Source organism: Aspergillus nidulans, chromosome III, assembly GCF_000011425.1.
Source record: "Aspergillus nidulans FGSC A4 chromosome III".
In the NCBI taxonomy this organism is placed as follows: Eukaryota; Fungi; Ascomycota; class Eurotiomycetes; order Eurotiales; family Aspergillaceae; genus Aspergillus; species Aspergillus nidulans.
Genome location: NC_066259.1, coordinates 1832723 through 1851272, shown reverse-complemented (window position 1 = coordinate 1851272; position 18550 = coordinate 1832723). Strand labels below are relative to the sequence as shown.

At 50.5% G+C, this 18550-nt stretch overlaps 6 protein-coding genes across 6 annotated transcripts, besides 1 other annotated feature; 2 read left to right on the top strand and 4 right to left on the bottom strand.

Annotated features, from left to right (window-relative positions):
- Nucleotides 1-18550: part of a sequence feature (contig 1.78 659..353456(-1)) that runs on past both edges of the window.
- Nucleotides 264-2278, top strand: ANIA_04499 (protein nsp1; the record flags this gene model as incomplete). Its single annotated transcript, XM_657011.1, has 3 exons — nt 264-1804; nt 1877-2000; nt 2069-2278. 3 exons carry the CDS (start codon nt 264-266, stop codon nt 2276-2278), a joined length of 1875 nt encoding a protein of 624 aa, XP_662103.1.
- Nucleotides 2483-3468, bottom strand: ANIA_04500 (uncharacterized protein). The gene is made up of 4 exons (XM_050611712.1): nt 3217-3468; nt 2965-3030; nt 2817-2882; nt 2483-2731 (listed from the first exon to the last, which is right to left on the bottom strand). Exons 1-4 carry the CDS (start codon nt 3348-3350, stop codon nt 2701-2703), a joined length of 297 nt encoding a protein of 98 aa, XP_050467708.1. The 5' UTR covers nt 3351-3468; the 3' UTR covers nt 2483-2700.
- On the top strand, nt 4280-6645 carry artA (14-3-3 family protein artA). Its single transcript, XM_657013.2, has 6 exons — nt 4280-4437; nt 5114-5183; nt 5252-5558; nt 5618-5859; nt 5912-5982; nt 6033-6645. Exons 2-6 carry the CDS (start codon nt 5123-5125, stop codon nt 6135-6137), a joined length of 786 nt encoding a protein of 261 aa, XP_662105.1. The 5' UTR covers nt 4280-4437; nt 5114-5122; the 3' UTR covers nt 6138-6645.
- Nucleotides 8785-10244, bottom strand: ANIA_04502 (short coiled-coil protein). The gene is made up of 2 exons (XM_657014.2): nt 9323-10244; nt 8785-9262 (listed from the first exon to the last, which is right to left on the bottom strand). The coding sequence occupies exons 1-2, from the start codon at nt 9640-9642 to the stop codon at nt 9082-9084; spliced, it is 501 nt and encodes a 166-aa protein (XP_662106.2). The 5' UTR covers nt 9643-10244; the 3' UTR covers nt 8785-9081.
- On the bottom strand, nt 14444-15191 carry ANIA_04503 (uncharacterized protein; the record flags this gene model as incomplete). Its single annotated transcript, XM_657015.2, has 4 exons — nt 14444-14693; nt 14755-14852; nt 14892-15060; nt 15143-15191. The coding sequence occupies 4 exons, from the start codon at nt 15189-15191 to the stop codon at nt 14566-14568; spliced, it is 444 nt and encodes a 147-aa protein (XP_662107.1). The 3' UTR covers nt 14444-14565.
- Nucleotides 15677-18213, bottom strand: ANIA_04504 (protein dfgG). The gene has a single exon (XM_050611711.1). It carries the CDS (start codon nt 18006-18008, stop codon nt 16110-16112), a length of 1899 nt encoding a protein of 632 aa, XP_050467707.1. The 5' UTR covers nt 18009-18213; the 3' UTR covers nt 15677-16109.

Genomic DNA, 18550 nt, shown 5'->3' with positions numbered 1-18550 from the left:
CTTTTATAAGCGCAACAAACTTCGCGACCAGCTCCAGCGGCATCAAGGTTTATTATCTTGAGCAGTTGTCCCGGTGTTGTTATTGACTTTGCCTCCTGTGTCTCGCAACTATTTTAAGTAAACGAGCTTCTCTCCAGTTCTGGGCGCAGTAAGAACGCTTAAATCTTCCCCATTTTTACGAATGGTTCAAATTTCGCTAACCTTTTTGCCCATTAACCCAGAGCTGCCCTTCCGCGATATCCTTGTCGTTCCCTCCCTGCGCTATGGCGTTCAATTTCGGTAAACAGAACTCCTCGGGGGGGTCAAATGGTGGATTGTTTGGATCCGCTGGAACGTCCTCGAATACTGGTTCAAGCGGCGGTCTCTTTGGAAATGCTGGAGCAACCACAGGCGGCACTTCTTCATCACCGTTTGGAGCCGCGGCCGCTTCCAATCAGGGCTCGTCTATATTCGGTGCTGGAGCTGGTAGCGGCAGCAGTACTCCTAAATTCAGCTTTGGTGGTGCGACATCCTCACAAACACCCAACAAGCCGACAGAGTCGCCCGCGTCGGGGTCATCGGGCACCGGACTGTTTGGCGGTGCCAGTAAACCTGGCGGTGGCCTCTTTGGAGCCGCTACAGCAACTCCTGCGTCTTCTGGCACGAACACACTCTTCGGCGGCCAGCCATCCACTACTCCTGCTGGTCCTCCGCCGCAGGGAGGCGCTCCCGCACAAGGCCAATCTCTGTTCGGGCAGCAAAAGTCTGGCGGCCTCTTCGGATTAAAAACAACGTCGTCTGGGTCCGATTCAACCCCCGCTACATCGGCCCCGTCGCTTTTTGGAGGTGGCCAGTCTACCGGCAGCAGCTTGTTCAAAACTACTACGCAGGAGAGTACTCCATCATCTACTGCTACTAGCGGTAACTTATTTTCCAATCTCGGCGCAAACAAACCAGCTGAATCAACAAAACCGACGACAACCGCAGAGAATACCTCGAAGTCGCTGACTTCAAATGCCCCTGCCTCGGGCACACAAACTCCCTCGCTATTTGCGGCTCCATCCTCTGGCACTGACGCAGCATCTAAAAATACCCAGACAACCACATCTTCTGCTACACCCCAGAAGCCCCTTTTCTCTCTTGGTGGAGCAACATCCTCCGCTACACCCTCTTTTACTCCTGCAGCTGCTCCTTCTGGCGGTCTGTTTGGGGGTCTGGGTACATCAAAACCCGCGGAAACCTCGACGACGAAGCCTGCAGCCTCGACAGGGAGCCTGTTTAGCAAGCCCGCTGAGACAGCGACCACGCAAGCTCCAAGCACGTCTGCGGAAGCTACTACAATCGGTACTGGCGCCAAGCCAGCGCTGACTGCGACATCCGGACCTACTACGACCGCAACTGCAGCAACCTCCGGTACGAGTGGTACCACCACGGCCGGCGGTCCTGCTCTCGGCGCATCGACCGCTGGTCCACCTCCACCGGCTCAATCACGCCTTAAGAATAAGACGATGGATGAAATCATTACTCGATGGGCGACTGACTTAACCAAGTACCAGAAAGAATTCCGGGAGCAAGCCGAGAAGGTTGCCGAGTGGGATAGAATGATAGTCGAGAATGGCAGCAGGGTTCAAAAACTGTATGGCAGTACAGTGGACGCTGAACGTGCCACCCAGGAGATCGAACGCCAGCTTGCCTCCGTTGAGGGGCAGCAAGACGAACTGAGCTCCTGGCTGGATCGCTATGAACGCGAAGTCGACGAGATGATGTCCAAGCAGGTTGGACCTGGCGAAAGTCTACAAGGGCCTGACCAGGAGCGTGAACGAACGTATGTGCCTGCATTTTACCACGCAATACTCTCCATTTCCTCTTCTTGTTCTCTTACTGACAGATCGCTTAGCTACAAACTTGCCGAGAAACTTTCCGAACGTCTAGACGACATGGGCAGGGATCTCTCCAGCATGATCGAGGAAGTCAACAACGCCTCGTCGACGCTCAGCAAAACAAACAAGGCTGACGAACCGGTAAGAAAGCCTGGCTTGACTGCTTCCTTCCGGAGCCTTATGAATCAATACTTACTTGAGCCATGTAGATTTCCCAAATTGTTCGCATCCTCAATTCGCATCTCTCTCAGTTGCAGACCATCGATATGGGCACCACTGAACTCCAGACAAAGGTCGCCGCGGCGCAGAAGGCTGGGCAGAGCATGTCAGCGCGCTTCGGGCATGGACTCAGTATGTCAGGGGCTGGAAGTGCAAATGCTGCGGATGACTTTTACCGTTCTTACATGGGACGTCGGTAAAAGCTTGGGTCTACATGAGTCTTTCGTTTTCTTTAATCAAGATTATTGAGTTTTAGGATGGCGATAGGATGGTACTTATTAGGTAAATGATGGACATTGCAATAGGCCCGTCTTTCACTTACGTACTTGGCGTACCTTTGGGGCTTACTGTCTATTACAGCTTGTTCAATACGTTTCAATGCCTACTTACGGAAGGAATCAAGTGTACAGGTAGTCTTCGTAATCCTGCTTTCAAACGGAGAGCACATAATTACGAGCTATTATTGAGCTGAGAAGGGTTGTCAATTAAGGTACATTGAGCCAAATACATCAGCGCTGGATGATGCGGATGATATGTGCTGCGCGAAATGGCGGGATATCCTTCGCCATGAAGTAACATGTCCGACGAGCACCACTTTCAGAATAGCTTTAATAAATCAAGTTCATTTCTTCCCGTTCTGGGTGAATTGGTCACTGGTAGTGGAATCACGTTAGCTGAAAGTTCCACCCGGCACGAAATCGCAGGGGACCACCAAGGGGTGGAGGAATTAAAGCATACAGCTTTTTGTCTAGCTCATTCAGGTGCTCACGTTGCTCTTGAATCTTCTTCTTCAGAGCCTCAAGCCTATGAAATTGGATTCTGAGGTCAGTAAGATGTCCAAGAGCGGTCACCGGTCGTTGCAGGCACTGCGAGGTAGGAGTATTACTTTTCCTTCTCTCTTTCGTACATGTAGAGGTTCTCCTGAGCGGTTTCTCGCTTCTGCCACACATCACTGAATTGCGAGATCAAGATGTTAGCTGTCTGGCCTGAGAACTGAATGGGATGGTGTTGTCTAAAGCTTGGACGAGGATATGACATCATCCGATCAAAGTGCATGAAAACGCAGTGAGATGGAGCAAGGAACGTAGTTTGCTCAAGTCTCAGAGTAGTGAGAAGCAAAAGCATTCTGTATACGCACCTCTGCGCAGCACCGCCAGGCCGGGGAGCACCGGTATCGCCTTCACCCATTCTTGGAGCAATTGCGGAGAAAGGGCGGGTGAAGATAGCACGGGATGTCGTGGAGAGAGGACGAGTAATGGATTGGCGAAGCATAGTGATTGTAGATTGTGGTACTCTGTAGATGGAAGTGAGAAGTTTTGAAATCGTTGATGTGAGAGAAGATAAATGGATGAAAAGAGAGGAAGAGGGGGTGGTCTGACTGGTGAGCAACAGTAGTACCTTATTTGTTGCCTTGAAAAAATGGCAGTGGCTGAGGATATACTTGGCGTTGGCTGGACCCAGCTGACGTCACTAAGTCATGTGATTCAAAATGAGTCAGCCGTTCCCAGTGAGATCATGTGATATTTAATGATCAGCCTGAAATAATGAATTGTACAGGGGTGAATTTAGGGAAAGTCTCTAGCTCTGCCTGCTGTGGTCGTATGAAGTCTATAAGATATCTACAAAGTTACCCCCACCTCGTACTTTCAAGAGAGTTGATGAGGCAGGAAAGGAAGTACAGTAGCTGCGGAATCAGAGGCAGAGGAGACCGCACAGGAACTGAAGCTTCGGCGGCTGTACATAGAACTCGATGGAAGAACACCCACGAGCCGAACAACTATGCATCACCAACTCACCCATCGTAATAAAGCTCTTGCCTATGGTACCTGTAAGCGCGAAACCACTAGCAGCGAGGCTCATTCAATAATGCGGGAATCATCTGGCGATTGGCGGAGGAGAAATAGGGATGACGCCGGAGTGGCCCACTGCTGAACCACACACACCACACTCAACAGAAGGGGGGAGTAGAATCACCTCGTTATAGAGGTAGAGGGTTGAATATACAATCAAACAGATCAAAATAGTCAAAAAGATTGATAGGACAAAGTAATAGTAGACAAGTAGCGTGCCTCGCAGGTTATCGGCAGAGACAAGTGGGTGGTTAACGGTGAGGCAGCCAGAGCCCCCCAGCAAATGGCAGGAAGAAGACTCCCCTCCCACCTCTGAGCAGGTCTCCCCCTCTCCCAACTTCGACTTCCTCTCCTCCTTTTGCGATTTCGCTCCGTCACTATTTCATTTCCCCCTTCACTTTTCAACCTCCTACCACTTTTAACACTAAATTCCCTCCCACTTCTTTCCTTCTTCCTAATCACAAACTCTCTCAACAACTGAATCCTCTTTTGTCGTTGCCATCGCACAGGTGAGTGAAACTCCCCTCCGTTTCCTCCCAGTCTCCCCCTCCCTCGCTCTTACCCTTCGCCTCAACGCACCCATCTGTGTATTCCACGCGTTCATCGATAGTTTTACTTGCTCCCCTCTGCTGGTATCTGTCGAATCGCTCCAGCTCTCTACAAATGTGGTCTTGGGTCGAATTGCATGCCTGGAGTTCAAGCCGCCCCCGGCTACGCTGGACTCTATAACCGCGATGCTGTTTACTCGCTACCAGCCGAGTGGAGGACTGGCGGAACAACAAGCTGCTCGACGTCTATACGGCTAATAGAATTTGCGATTCAGCCAACTTTTCGCGAAATCGTCAGTTATTCTCTTGACTTGAAAACGTGGTCTGCCGTTGGGTTTTGGAGTGTATCGTGCTATCAGCCGTGTGACAGCTGGGCCCCCTAGTGCAGGGCAGACCAGGGCAGCCTTCACTCACAGCCTCACTTTCCATCAACCCGTGATACTTGCACCCTACCCCACGCATGTTTCTTACAGTCTAGGCCTTGTCATTCCAATTTTTTTTTTTTGCACGAGTTTCGTTTTTGGTTTTGTATTTTTTTTATATCCCCAAGTTGCTGTGAATTTCGCAACACTCGAGTCCTTGCCAACGAATGTGCATACTTGGTGACAGCCGCTAACTTTCGTCTAATACTGGTTAGATTATCAAAATGGGTCACGAAGATGCTGTTTACCTGGCCAAGCTCGCCGAGCAGGCTGAACGCTATGAGGGTTCGTTCTCCTTGTTTCTAGGTCGTTGCTGGAACTCGTGGCCTCGATATTGACGGAGTTCCATCTAGAAATGGTTGAGAACATGAAGGTTGTCGCCGCCTCTGACGTAGAGCTCACTGTGGAAGAGCGGAATCTGCTTTCTGTTGCCTACAAGAACGTCATCGGCGCCCGCCGTGCGTCCTGGAGAATTGTTACCTCCATCGAACAAAAAGAGGAGTCCAAGGGCAACGAGTCCCAAGTTGCTCTCATTAAGGAGTACCGCCAGAAGATTGAGGGCGAGCTCGCCAAAATCTGCCAGGACATCCTGGACGTTCTCGACCAGCACCTGATCAAGTCCGCTCAGAGCGGCGAGTCCAAGGTCTTCTACCACAAGATGTATGTTTCTGTAGTTGTTCATCTATGCCACCCATCTTAACATATCTCTACGCCAACAGGAAGGGTGACTACCACCGTTACCTTGCCGAGTTCGCTGTTGGCGACAACCGCAAGGCTGCGGCCGACGCCTCCCTGGAGGCCTACAAGTCTGCCACCGAAGTCGCTCAGACCGACCTTGCCCCTACTCACCCCATCCGTCTCGGCTTGGCCCTTAACTTCTCTGTCTTCTACTACGAGATTCTCAACTCTCCCGACCAGGCTTGCCACCTCGCCAAGCTTGCTTTCGACGATGCTATTGCCGGTATGTAGCGCATTAATGTCAGATCTAGGCGCTCGACTAACTTTCGTTGCAGAGCTTGACACCCTGAGCGAAGAGAGCTACAAGGACTCCACTCTTATTATGCAGCTTCTCAGGGATAACCTGGTTAGTTAAATTCACGCGATGCTCGGAACAGTTCTTCTGACATGATTTAGACTCTCTGGACCTCCTCTGAGGCCGAACCCGCTGCAGAGAATGCCCCCGCCGAAAAGAAGGAGGAAGCCCCCGCCGCTGAGGGCGAGGAGAAGCCCGCTGAATAAAGAAAACATGGTGGTCGCGTGCCGGTCATGGATGCTAGACCAATCATTGGAAACCGGGCTAGGCTGTCCGTGGAAAGTGTTGAGGGACTTTACTGAAGGTCTTGAGGAACGAAGGGAGATGTACGGTCACAATTCCATCGGCGTGCGTGTTTAACATGAAGCTTTGGGACATGGCCGGTCGCGGTGCTTCTTTCGCTTCCTTGCGCTTCAATGGCCCTTTTCTTCCTACGATGACAGCATGGCTGGTGGATCGGTTGTCTCCATCCGCGGCACGTCGATTCATATATTCCGTTGGTCGCTTTTAATTTACATTTTGCCTATTACCTCGTCTCAAAGAATACCTTTCCCTTACCACCCTCCCCCATCGGATCGCTTCCCATTCCCAAGCCTTGACTATGTTATGAAATTTGTCTTGGTCCTACCTCTTTTGTGCCACCTGGCGTTTGTTGTCGCCTTAGCTCGAGTTTAGATCTCAGTCCGACAGTGGCTTAAAGAAAGTTGAAATTCATAGTTCCATGTAGTATATCTGTATACCGTTTGGCGAGAGGTGTGACTTACTTGACCCGACGGCTCAAATCGGTTGCTACCGAGACGTAAACTTCTCTGTGTCGGTCGATCTCAGCGGTTCATAGACGAATGCGCTGGGTAGCTTACGACTTCCACCGGAAGAGGCCTGCGATGTGCCACCCATCGTTTTGGATCGATATAGTTTTGGATGCTAATCTACACTAGTCAAGAACACAAATGACGTATGCGGCTTGTGCAAACGAAAGACCGCGCGAAACCTGCATCTCTTAGTCGGTCCCTCCCTTTAACTTGCCTATCATGTTCACTCTCCCAAACAAGAGATAGGTAGGCAGTCCATGTTATACGTGACCTGACATCTGAAGGGGAACTCCCCCCAAACAAGCTGTTCAACCATCAATCAACCAGTATCTTAGGTCTATTATTCTTCTTTATCGATATCTGCGGTCTCTGAGTTGATCCGAGCAGAGGAAACATTGCTTGCTGGTTTGAAAGAGGTTATTAAAGGATGATTTTGGGGTATGTATGTGACGTAGAATAAACAATCTCATTCCTTTCCTTGCATGAGGTATAAAAGACCAACCATTATTTTTTAAAGCCTGAATATCAAAACAATCTCTCGGTGTTTTCTCCGCCGAATATTTCCCTAATACAACGGTTTGATCAATAAGCACCACAAAAAGAGAGGCACAGAGTAAACGTATTATTTCGAGCCTTCATCTTAGCCTAAGCCTAGGTAATATGGTCGAGTGTACAAGCTCTGTCAGCGTAGCCGGGCTCTACAGTAGCCCCAGCTATGTTCCTGTACATACTAGTCAAAGTACCTTAGCACTTGGCACTCCGTACTCAGTACAGTAAGATACCTCATGCCGGAGAAGGATTTCTGAATCCTTAGGCGTAAAGCGTCGACGGATATCTTCCATCAGCAAAATTTGGCCAATGGGCTGAATGGTGGCTGGCGGCTGGCTGGATGGTTTCAAAAATGGGATTGTGATTGTGGGCTGTGGCGTTTCGGTTCGTCTTTTGACAGGTACTCTGTACTCCATACTGAACTCTGCATCTATAGGCTGGTTGTATGTATGTATGGGAGGAGACTTGAAGAGACCGAGTCGGAGAATTTATGTACGTTAAGTCCTTCGTATCAAGTACCGTGGTCTATTGTGCTGAATGTGCAAAAGTACGGTGTGCATGGCATGCGTACCAGTCCCGTCTAGCACTTCAGCTACCTATACGTCTCTGTTCAAGTGAAGCTATGTTAAGAATGGGTTTGCTTAGATGGAAACTGAGTAGTAATAAACATTTATTTATTTTTTTATGTGCTTTGCTAGGATAAATAAATAACCGCTTGGTTCGGGATATAATACGCAAATGTCTTCAAAGTCCAAATGGAATGCTGTTGGTGTCAATGTCAACCTGGACAAATCGTCAGACCAGGACGATTTCCAATATACAGACATGATGGTGACAGGGAAGAAAACGGTATAATCGCGTGCACGTGAGGGGACGATGGAGTCGAGGGGACGAAGGAGTGAGGCAAAAGAGAAAAAAAAGGGGAAGAGTGAGCTGCTCCATGAAAATGCGTTCCCGTCGCCCTTTTTAGCTTTGTGATATTTGCTGCTGTGCGATCGATTGGAGACCGTGAGAAACAAATGCAACCCCCAGTACGGTTTCCGGCGTCTAATAAAAAACAGAATTCCCCAGTAAAAACAGCTGCCCTAACGCCGAGCGTGCTATGCCACAGAAATACACCATGCCGCCCGTAGAATTTGAGAGAAATAAGAATTCAGAGAAATGCGTGGTTCGGCGAAGAAGAATAATGGAAATATGAACAGTTGAAACCCGAATCATCTGAGCGAAGGTGTCACATTGCCGCGAAGTCGGTCACAGATTGGCCCTCGTCCGCACGCATCGGCGCCAAGGCCGGTGATCAGACCTCAGCAGCCAACACATAGCAGGCAATGATGTCACAACGCTAGACAGGGTGTCGATCGTAGAAGGGAATACGAGGCGAGAGGCGAATGAAGCGGAAGTGGAGCGTCAGTTGTGGACGTGACTGTCGAACAAACACAAAGGCGAATCAACGGCTGCGCGGTTGCCAGCTATTCAGGGCCGATTAGTTATCGCACAGTCGTAGATGAGCGATATGGTTGATCTCGCGAATGCTGCCTCTTTGCAAGTCATCGACGGCTTAGGTCTCGATTTCCAAGCTTCACCAGAGTAGTGCTGAATAATGTTCATCGACTTGTGGACTGTCCGATCTGAAAATATGATGAATGGCCACGTAAAAGCCCGCCCTAGTACCAGGGGAAGAATGCGCGATGATATAGCATGAAAGCGATTCGATCTTTTCGCGAACTTAAAGCGAAAAAGAGTCCCGACCGTTCTGAATCTGAGTCGGGAAGGGGACGTCGCGGCCGTCCTATTTGTGCGACTTCTTGACTTTAGAACTCTTCGACATCTCGCTCTTCATATTACGTGTTAAGCCCCCAATGTAATCCTGCAAGAATCTGTTCTCGTTCTCGAGTTTGTCGTGGTCGGTTTTCACTGCATCAATTCGTTCCGCTAGAGCTTGGAGAGACGACTGGAGGGCCTTGGCTTGTCTTTAGGAGTCGACGTGTTAGTGACCGGGAGAAAGGCTAATTGCTCTAGGAACTGCTTACTCCTGGAGGGTCTGTCTGGCCTCCTTTCCCAGTCGCTCCAAATCCGCCGAATTGCGGCGCGGGCTCATGGCTCGCGCGTCGTCGGGCGGGAACTCCTCCTCCTCGATTTCGATTTCGGGGTGATCCCGAGGCACCAGTATTGAGGCGCTAGGTTTGCGACTGGCCATACGGGGACGTTCAGGGCGGCCCCTGCGTTCGGTCTCCGCGTCGGATATGGAAGAGGATGACGAGAGCGAGGACATATGGGCACGGTTGGTTTCGTTCGGCTGAGGCAGAGTCGGAACCGGGGAAGAACTATGCACTTCTGACGTCGATGCCATATTACGGGGGAGGCGCCTGCGGAGGTGTCTGAAGGGGTTCTATGGTTTCCGGTTGACGCGAACCTTGGAGGAGAAAGTGCTGGTTTATGGACAGAGACGGGCAGGTACAGTCACCACAGGTTGAAAACTACCTCTAGCGATCACCTCAGATGAAAATCTGCGTTTCGCTGGAGGTAGCTGTCGTGGAGGCTCGAATCGGTGTCCCTGAGAGAGTTTGCAGAGGGGTGGAGCAAGCAGCAGGGAGCCGGTAAAAGAAAGGGGAGAATGGAGAATGAACAAGCAGCAGAGCGAGACGGACAGAGAAAAGGGAAAGAAAAGGGAAAAAAGAGGAAAAGGAAGCAGGAGAGAGTCGATTTGAGCGATCCAGGGGAAGGGAAGGAAAGCTTGAAAGACTGAATTGGAGGGGTGGAACTTGGGTTTTAGCGAAAGTTGGGACTGAGCGACTTGATAGATGCTGGACAAAGCAATTCACCAAATCTGGCTCTGCACCGGGACCACTGTTTGCGAGTCGCTTTCTCTGCCTGAAAGACAAGTCAGGCACTTCTATCCAAGCAGTGTTTCCCCTCTCGGATTCGATCTGTGGTCTCTTGGTCTGCAGTATGTACGGACGTTGTGATGAAGTTGGGTGGTCAAGCCTGAAAACGGCGGGCGGAGTCGCGGTCAAAAGAACCGCCAGTGGGTAGTAGGAGCCACACGTAATTCAGGCAATGGAAGATGAAGGAACTGATCGAAATGGAAATCCTTGTGACCGCGGAAGGAGGAAAATCGGAGGAGCGGTGGAATTGGGTTATTATTGTCGTTGTAGAGGCTTGGTAAGGCAATGTTGCTCTGATCTTCACGACTGCACGATATTTGGACGGCAGGCCGAGCAGTACTTTTTTCAATACGGGACTGCGTATTCAGATTACCGTGGAAGGAAGGGGCGCTTACAAGGAAGAACCGTGGATGGCCGACCGAGCTCCGGGCCAAATAGGCATGGACTGTGGACAAATACGACGAATCGAACCCCTAAACCTCCCCTGCCGACCAAACACTGCTCCCAGCTCAGGTGGTTTCCGTGCTTCACCGAAATGAGGGGATCGGAGTATGATTCTTTTGACTTCGGGATAGTTCTGCGAAAAGTGTCACAGATCACGCTGTGCTGGGTGTTTTACTGGACGGTGGATACCTAAATCGTGGAGTGTGTCCCTCGTACGTACCTTGGAGTGGCGGCCACGAGTTGGGGACCATTAATCTTGTGGGTACGGCGCTAAGCCAAGAAGAATTCAGCAGACGGTGATCCTCATCATCGACCAGCGACCGCTACTACTGACGATGATTGCTCCGTACTACTGGCCCTACTCTGAGTACTACTGAATCCTCGCAGCACTGTTGATTGCAGATGGTGATCATGACGGAAAGATCATGGGGAATCATCATCACTGACACTTCCCGTGTCAGTTGCCATTGCTGCCACTGCCTGCCACTGCCTGCGCCTTGCCTTCCGGCTCCCTCCAGTCTCACTTCTCGCCTGGGTCGCCTCAAGGGGCCGCTATCATTGAAGGAGCAAATGACAAGGCATCGCTGATCCAAATGCGATTGCCGATGGATCGCTAAAATATGGGGTTCGGTTCCGTCTCGGTTAGGGGTGGCTGAAATAGAGGTCTCATGCTCGCAGTCCTGGCAAATATGAGGTCACGAAATGTCGATCAAGCGAGAGTCGTCGTACGGGAATTCTCCAGGAAACATCTCAAGAGGCTCAGCATCGACGCGCGGTTCGGTTCGATACGATACTAACCCGATCCGACATCTGCCGATACAACTGAAGACTTTTCAGTGTTTGGTTATTCGATACAATTGGATACATTAATTGTACGGCAGATGAGAACATTCAGCGCGGTTTCTGAACTACTGTACGCGAAATGTTCCTGCAGCGGTATCGCCTTGCGATCTGGGAGACCGGCCACGGCACGGTTTACAGGTACGCGAGATTTGGTTGAAACAAAGGACTCAGTCCTGCCAGTATTTCCGCATTGTTGATCCATGGGGCAACAGTCTGAGTATAAGATTGGCATATTAAGGATTCGAATACGGTGTATGCACGATGCTTTTATGTTGCTTGGCTGAAGTCTCCAGGTCGCCAGTCCCTACGGGGTGGTGCAGGAGGCGTCTGCCGGTGCCGCACTGCCGCCCAGTGGCTACTACAATCATCAAATTGCCCGACCCAAAGTAGCGGGTACTATGATCGATGGCAGGGGCTTGAAAAAGGAGAATACGGAAGTTTCCTTTCCAGTTTCTTTTTCAACTAGGCGCGTCCCTTGCGCCCACGGATCCCCCCTACCATGAAAAATGTAGATCAGCTTGGTTTTCATGTCGTTTATGCTTCATAAATTTACTTCATAAATCATACGCTGATATTCAAAACTGGATCCTTCATTATCGGCGTCTTTTCGGTGGAATGAGTATTGACAGTTGGCGCTGGACGGTTTTGGCACCATAATTGTCAACGGCAAAGCACATCAGTGCTCAAACTTCTTATTGGACTCCCTCAGCAGTGATGGTTCCTCATTGGTGCACTGAAACCTTCACGGTACCCTACCCCGTACACCGTTGACGTGCCAGCCGTGGAACGTCCGGTGTAGATACTCTGTACACTAATACAGTGCTCGGTGGCAGTGGAGACCATACTATCAAGACTCAAACGCACCGCCATCTGCTCAGCCTGACCGTTGACAGAGGCAGAGAAAAACAGAAACTGTTTGAGACAACCATCGACCTTGGCGTCTGGGGCGAAAGTGGTACGTCATGGACAGGGCGCCTGGTCGTATGTATGTTAGGACAGCGAACAAAGCAGCTGATCGCGATCTCCACCGCTCAGGACCAGAAAATCGCAGTTATTCTGCAGTCAACGTACATGAGCCCCATCAGGTGAAAAAGCTGCCGGGAAGTTCCCCGGTTGTTCCCTGCGGGCCAGAGAATGTTGGCAGACTCGGAACTCGAAAGTCGACCTCTCAGGCTCTCACTTGTCACGTTCGTGTACTGCTGGCATGCCCTGACCGACAACGCAGCGTCTTCGAAACACGAAGTTTGTCCCCTCCCAGGATACGATAGCCTAGGAAATCATAGTATTTCATAGTATCATTAGGCTCTTGGACTGGAGACGAGCTGACAGCAGAAGAGCACTTCGTAAGCCATAAAACGCCGTTTTTTGTCGCCCCGCATTCATATAGCTTGTCAAGCTGTCACCGAGAGGATACCTTGTGCTGCCTGGCGTGGTTTGGCCTCGTCCGTCGCGATGAGTTGCCCCATTCTCAGTTGTAACACACTGGCTTTGCCATATTCTTGAATACACCTATACGCCTATACACCGTAGACTGTAATCACCGCTATAATTTCAATTATAAGTTTGTATACCGCCTTCCCTGCGGGTTTCTGGTCTCCAGCTGGCCTGTGAAGCGCAGAAACCAACACCTATCGGCCGGTAATAATACTGTATAGTTACTGTACAGTGAACGGTACAGGATTTTAGACCCGCGTGACTCTCTAGTCTCCACCAACCATTCCTGGTTTCCATGTAGCCGTGGTTCGGCTATCTTCCACGAGATGATGATAATGCCCTTATTTTCAAAAGCTGGAACGTATCTGTATCTCGGCGCCACTGTTTATTGTTTATTTGCGTATCATTTCGGCTTCCTTTGGTGAAATACTGGGAAAAAACTGCGGATGTCTAAGCCATTTGATGTCGACATCAGCTGCAAGACCAAGTTAACCATAAGATCCCCTGTTCGGCCGGTAAAGAACGGCCGGCTCGCGGGCTGATCTGCAACCATCCATTGGCTGCCACCCACTAGGCATTTTGAGTCTCGTCCCTTGTCTTGTCCCTTGTATTCGAGTTTAACAAGGTCGATAGGCGAAGAAACGATTCTAACGGCCGTGCCTAAGCAAGTGGATTATGCTCCGATGGTTGCCTGACAGACAAAGCGGAGAGTTTGGATCGCAAGCATGTTCAATCTTCAGCCCATGTCCGACCAACTGTCCATGACTTCCATGCATACAGTGCTCATAAGGCTGACCGTCCAATGAAATGTGTGCGACGGAGCTCTCCGAGCGCGGCAGTACTCTATCTCAGCTTGAGCTGGAGGCTGGAGCAGGCGCATATTATCAATAATAATCATTAATCAGTCTGCATCTTGTGAAACGACCGAGTTTCGGTCGAATCTCGATCTTTATATCTTATATTCACTCAATCTACTCAACTACTCAACCTCTCAGCCTACTCAGCCTACACTACCTACGTCTAAGTATACACCTACAAGGTTAATTCACCAAGTACATCCACTACATTACTACAAACACTGAGTCACAAGACGCCGCATTCAGCGAACCCCACAGATAACCAGCTCAGGACTGTGATATTGCCTTGGAACCGCTCAAGGAGGGCTCCACAACCTCCCTGTGCCGCATATGGTTTCTTTGTTCCTCTTCAGTTTTAACGCCCAGCTTCTTGGTTCTTATCTTGATCGACCGAGTAGTATACTCTTGAGTACATATAATGTCATCTACAGCATGGTCGGGATGTAACCCCAAAACCAAGAAGCAGGTGTCTACGATATTGTGTCCTAGCTGTGGGCAAGTGGCGACCGTCAACGCTTTTACTAGACATCCCCTTCGATCCAACCCATCATCCTAGTGAATTATCAAGGTAACAGTACGGAACCTGCGGATGAAATACTCCGTCATCACACAGGTGAAAAAGCACAAGACAAAGCAAAACCGCCTAGACAATGATCCCTGATCTTTGATCAAAGTGCACTGACAATGAACAAGCAATCAAAAGATATCTAAGACGCGCGAAGCGATATCATCTTAAAAGGCTTATATCATTGGCCCTTACAAGCTCGATTCCCACCCAACCAAGGAAGCTCGAGAGTTCTAGCGTGGGATTCACATCATTCTCCTTTTCCTTCTCCCGTCTTCTAGCTCGCCCTCATCCTGATTCTCCACTAGCAGATGCCATGCTAGACCTTCGTGGGCTGAATGAGCCTTCGCAGGGTCGTCAGGTACCGATAGACCTGACAAAGTGTCAGAATAGTCCACTATCAAAATCACTGTCAAATCGCCTCGGCTGCGTACCTTGCGGAACCCAAGCCGGATGCGATAGATGCAGTCGCCCTTTCCTGGTCCCTCCACCACCGATCAACCAACAAGCCGACTCGAGGGACCTCGAGTCGCTACCCGCAATGCTTGGTGTTGTTTTATGGAGTACTAACCGTGGATTAGCGGTGCGCCCATGGTACAGAGTAGCACAAGAGCTGTCGCTGATGTCAGTTGGTGCCGAGGTAGACTCACTGAGCGACTGAGTGACTGAGTGATTCAGTAATTGAACTGATTGTTTGTCTGCATTCTCAGTCTGACCACCAGTCTGCAGAGTTGCTGGCGCTATTACCCTGTATGCTGTGGGCCCGTGAACGTGATTGACATGGCATGGCAATGTCAGTGCGACGGCTGACAGGCCACGCACCCACACTGGATGATTGGAGGCGTCTCCCATACAGTCCGAGGACCTCCATATTGAACCAATAAAGAGTGCAACACCGATTGATCGTAGTTGTGACCTGTGTTCCTCTCGTAAGGATGTCTTATCCTATCCTGTTACATTTAATGCTCGCCCTACGCCATCCACTTTATATATATACAGAGTCTATGGTCTACCTAAAAACTGCCACGAAATTTCAAGGTATACGCGTCTCCAACCCGCAGCGTTCGTGATGGGTCTAAACGATCACGCGGAATATCTAAGACTGGGATGGTCATGGGTTTGTAGCCCATGTTTGCCCATGCTTCGAGTTCTCATATACTGCAAATCAGCCCAGTCCCTCGTACAGCACACTCATACCAGTAGCACAGTTACTCCGTATTACTAGTCTAGGGAGTAACGACAAGGATCCACATATCCTGTCTGCAGTTCCCCCCCCCCCCCCCCCATAAAGACCGCATTATTATAACTAACCCCAGTTCTTCCTAGCATATGGTCGAAGGATCGCCCGAAGACAACCAACCAGCTGGGCGGATTGCTTGGACGAAAATTCCGGACCAACGAGGAGATGAAAATTCAGGAGTTCGATGAGGGCTAATATACGGCCCTGGTAATAGTATGTGAGATTAGGCGCTACTGTAGTAGTGCCGTGGTCCGATGCGCCGGTACTTGGTAAGGATAATATATGTGTCTGTCTGGGTATCTAATCCACCTCGGCAGCCGAATTTATTGTAATGGCGTCCGCACCTAATCATTAGGGAATTTGCGAGCGGGAACGGCAGTGTCTGTGTTGACTAGCTTGTGGAGTGCAGCTGGTGTAGTCATAGACTGATGGTTAAGGATACCTCTCTAGGTATATTGGTTTAAACAATATCAATAATAGTAGTACTCTGTACACTTGCGCACAAACTGCCAGTTTCGAGTACCATGTGGGTACAAGAAGTTGCAGCTGTCATACATCACTCGCCAAAGACTCCGCCATCTTCCACTGGTATAAAGCCCTGAGCACCGCTACACCCCCCGACTGTGTTTCCACCGTCCGCCCCCTGCCACGATCATTGTATTCCGGACCATTATCCTCAACGCCCGCTGCCGCCTTCGAGGCAATCGGGTTCGTCTCGTTCGCATACCAGGACGGCGGCATTGATTCTGGATGGTTGCGGTAGTCAACTGCACCATCCGGCAGAGACGTATCGCTGGTAGAGGCAGATTCGTCAATCACGCGGTATCGTCTCCCCCACCACATGCCGAATTTGCCCTCTTCGTTCCTTGTGACGAGTGCTGCCTCGGCGTTGTGCTCTATCCAAGGGCGGTACGTGCTGCATAGCTCTTGATGCCAATCGTAGGTGTCTTTGAAGCTCGAGTCGTGGTACGACTGGGTCCGGAGGAAGCGCTCCTCTTGTGGACGTAATGGTCGGCAGAACTCGGCAAAGTGGTGCCAGAATATTCCTTTAAAGGTCTGGCCGTCTTGGGAGCAGTCACCATTGGAATCGCATGCATCTTCCATAATTCCTGCGCGACCTAGGCCTTTCCAGTGTTGGTCGTAAATATTCGGCCACCCAGTTGCCCGCTGAACATTCTGGACAAGCTCGTGTCCGTCGGCTAGGTATTCTTGGGAACCGGTAGCTAGCCAGAGGCCACGGAGTCCGCTGAGGATCACGCCCTGGTTGTAGGTGTATACCATGGTGTTGAGCACGTCGCACTTGCGTGTTCCTGGATGATTAGGACCCCGGTACCCGCGAACATGGAACCCGTCGGCATACAGGTCATAGATCCCTGTCATGTTCGAGTTCTTAAGCCACCTGTACGCCTTCTGCGCCGTTTTAAGGTAGGCGGGATCATGAGGCAGACCGTCCTCTGACTCTTCGGCACCAGCAAACGGGGCGTCAATCTGGTCGCCAGGGAAGTAAAGGTACATCCCAATACTCGACGATATATATAACTCATTCGTAATGGCATTTTTATACGCGCCCAAATGCGGGTTCCAGATCATGCCGCCTCCACACACAATCGTATCCCAACCTTCCGACGCAAGCTCGTAGAATATCCGTGCCCGATGCGCGGCCGGAGTCTGAAACTGTGTCCCATGCCACGGCCTCCCACCAGTTTTGGACGAGCTCTCCGTATCGTAATGCAGATCAGAATGCAGCCTCTGAAACTTGATATTCTCTAACCACCCCAGCACAACCCACAACATATCGTCGTAAGCCTGATCCCTGAGGCCGAGTGCGTTTTCTCCAAAGTAGTACGTCGTGACTTGCCCGAAGAAATGGCTGACAAGATTCTCGAGAGCTAGGGAGTTCTCAATGATATTGTCCTGTGCATCTTCTTCGGAGTCGTCTCCTTTATCTCCTTTATCTCCTTCGTCTTCGTCTTCTTCGTCTTCTTCGGGGTCGTCTCCTTCATCTCCTTCATCTCCTTCATCTCCTTCATCTCCTTCATCTCCTTCATCTTCTGCTTCGTCTCCGTCATCCTTCCCACGTTCATCACTGTTTTCACCTCTGTTGCTCAAGAGGACCCCAAGTAGCTTGTCGTCCGTATATGCGGTCAACGCAGCTAGAGTAGCTGACACGTGCGTTCCATGGACGGCCCTAGTCCAATCATTGCCGGTCGGCCAAGTGCCCTCGTATAGGACGAAGTAGCTGTCCTGCATGACATCGAGGGCGTCTATCAGATCGCGTAGAGTCTCCTTGTATTTATTCGTGGCAAGCGGCTGTTGCAACGTGTCTTTGTCCTGGTACTGGTAGACCTGGGTCTGCGGCTGTGCGTATTGTACGAGCACGCGCGCGGATCCCTCGAGCAGACAACCTAGCGACAGAGCGCTCCATAGCGTAAGGAGTAAAGACGGCATTGTGTGGTGACTTTGCTCCCCAAATCTGACCTGCAACTGGGGAAGAAGACCAATGTCGTCAGCGAGGATCAGAGAACCTTAGTCCGATAAGAACGGACTTAAAAAGGTTCGGTAAAGGATATAATAAGTAATGGGATGGAGAAGGAACCCGGTCCAATGGTGAGCTCAGGGGAATCTCACATAACTGAGTGTATTCCCCTGGGACCGTCGTGCATTCAAGTGTCTGGGTGAGGTGGGCAGGATCGAAATGCTAGAAGCGGGGAGACGGTCGCCCCGTCCCTTCCCCGACGTCAGAGGAAATGCTCCGCCTGATACGACGCACGGTGCATGTTCATTGACCTTATAGGCTGTATTCTACCTAAATCCATGTTCAATTTCAGACGTCGAGACTGTTCGCTCTATTGTCTACACTTTACAACCACTATTCTTGGCAGATGGCGATAGCATCACGCGGGAGCTCCCCCAGTCCCCCATGTGCGCCGCAAATATTGGGGTATTCCAGTACGTTGCCTTATTCGCTCGCAGGCGCTGTAGTGCATCCA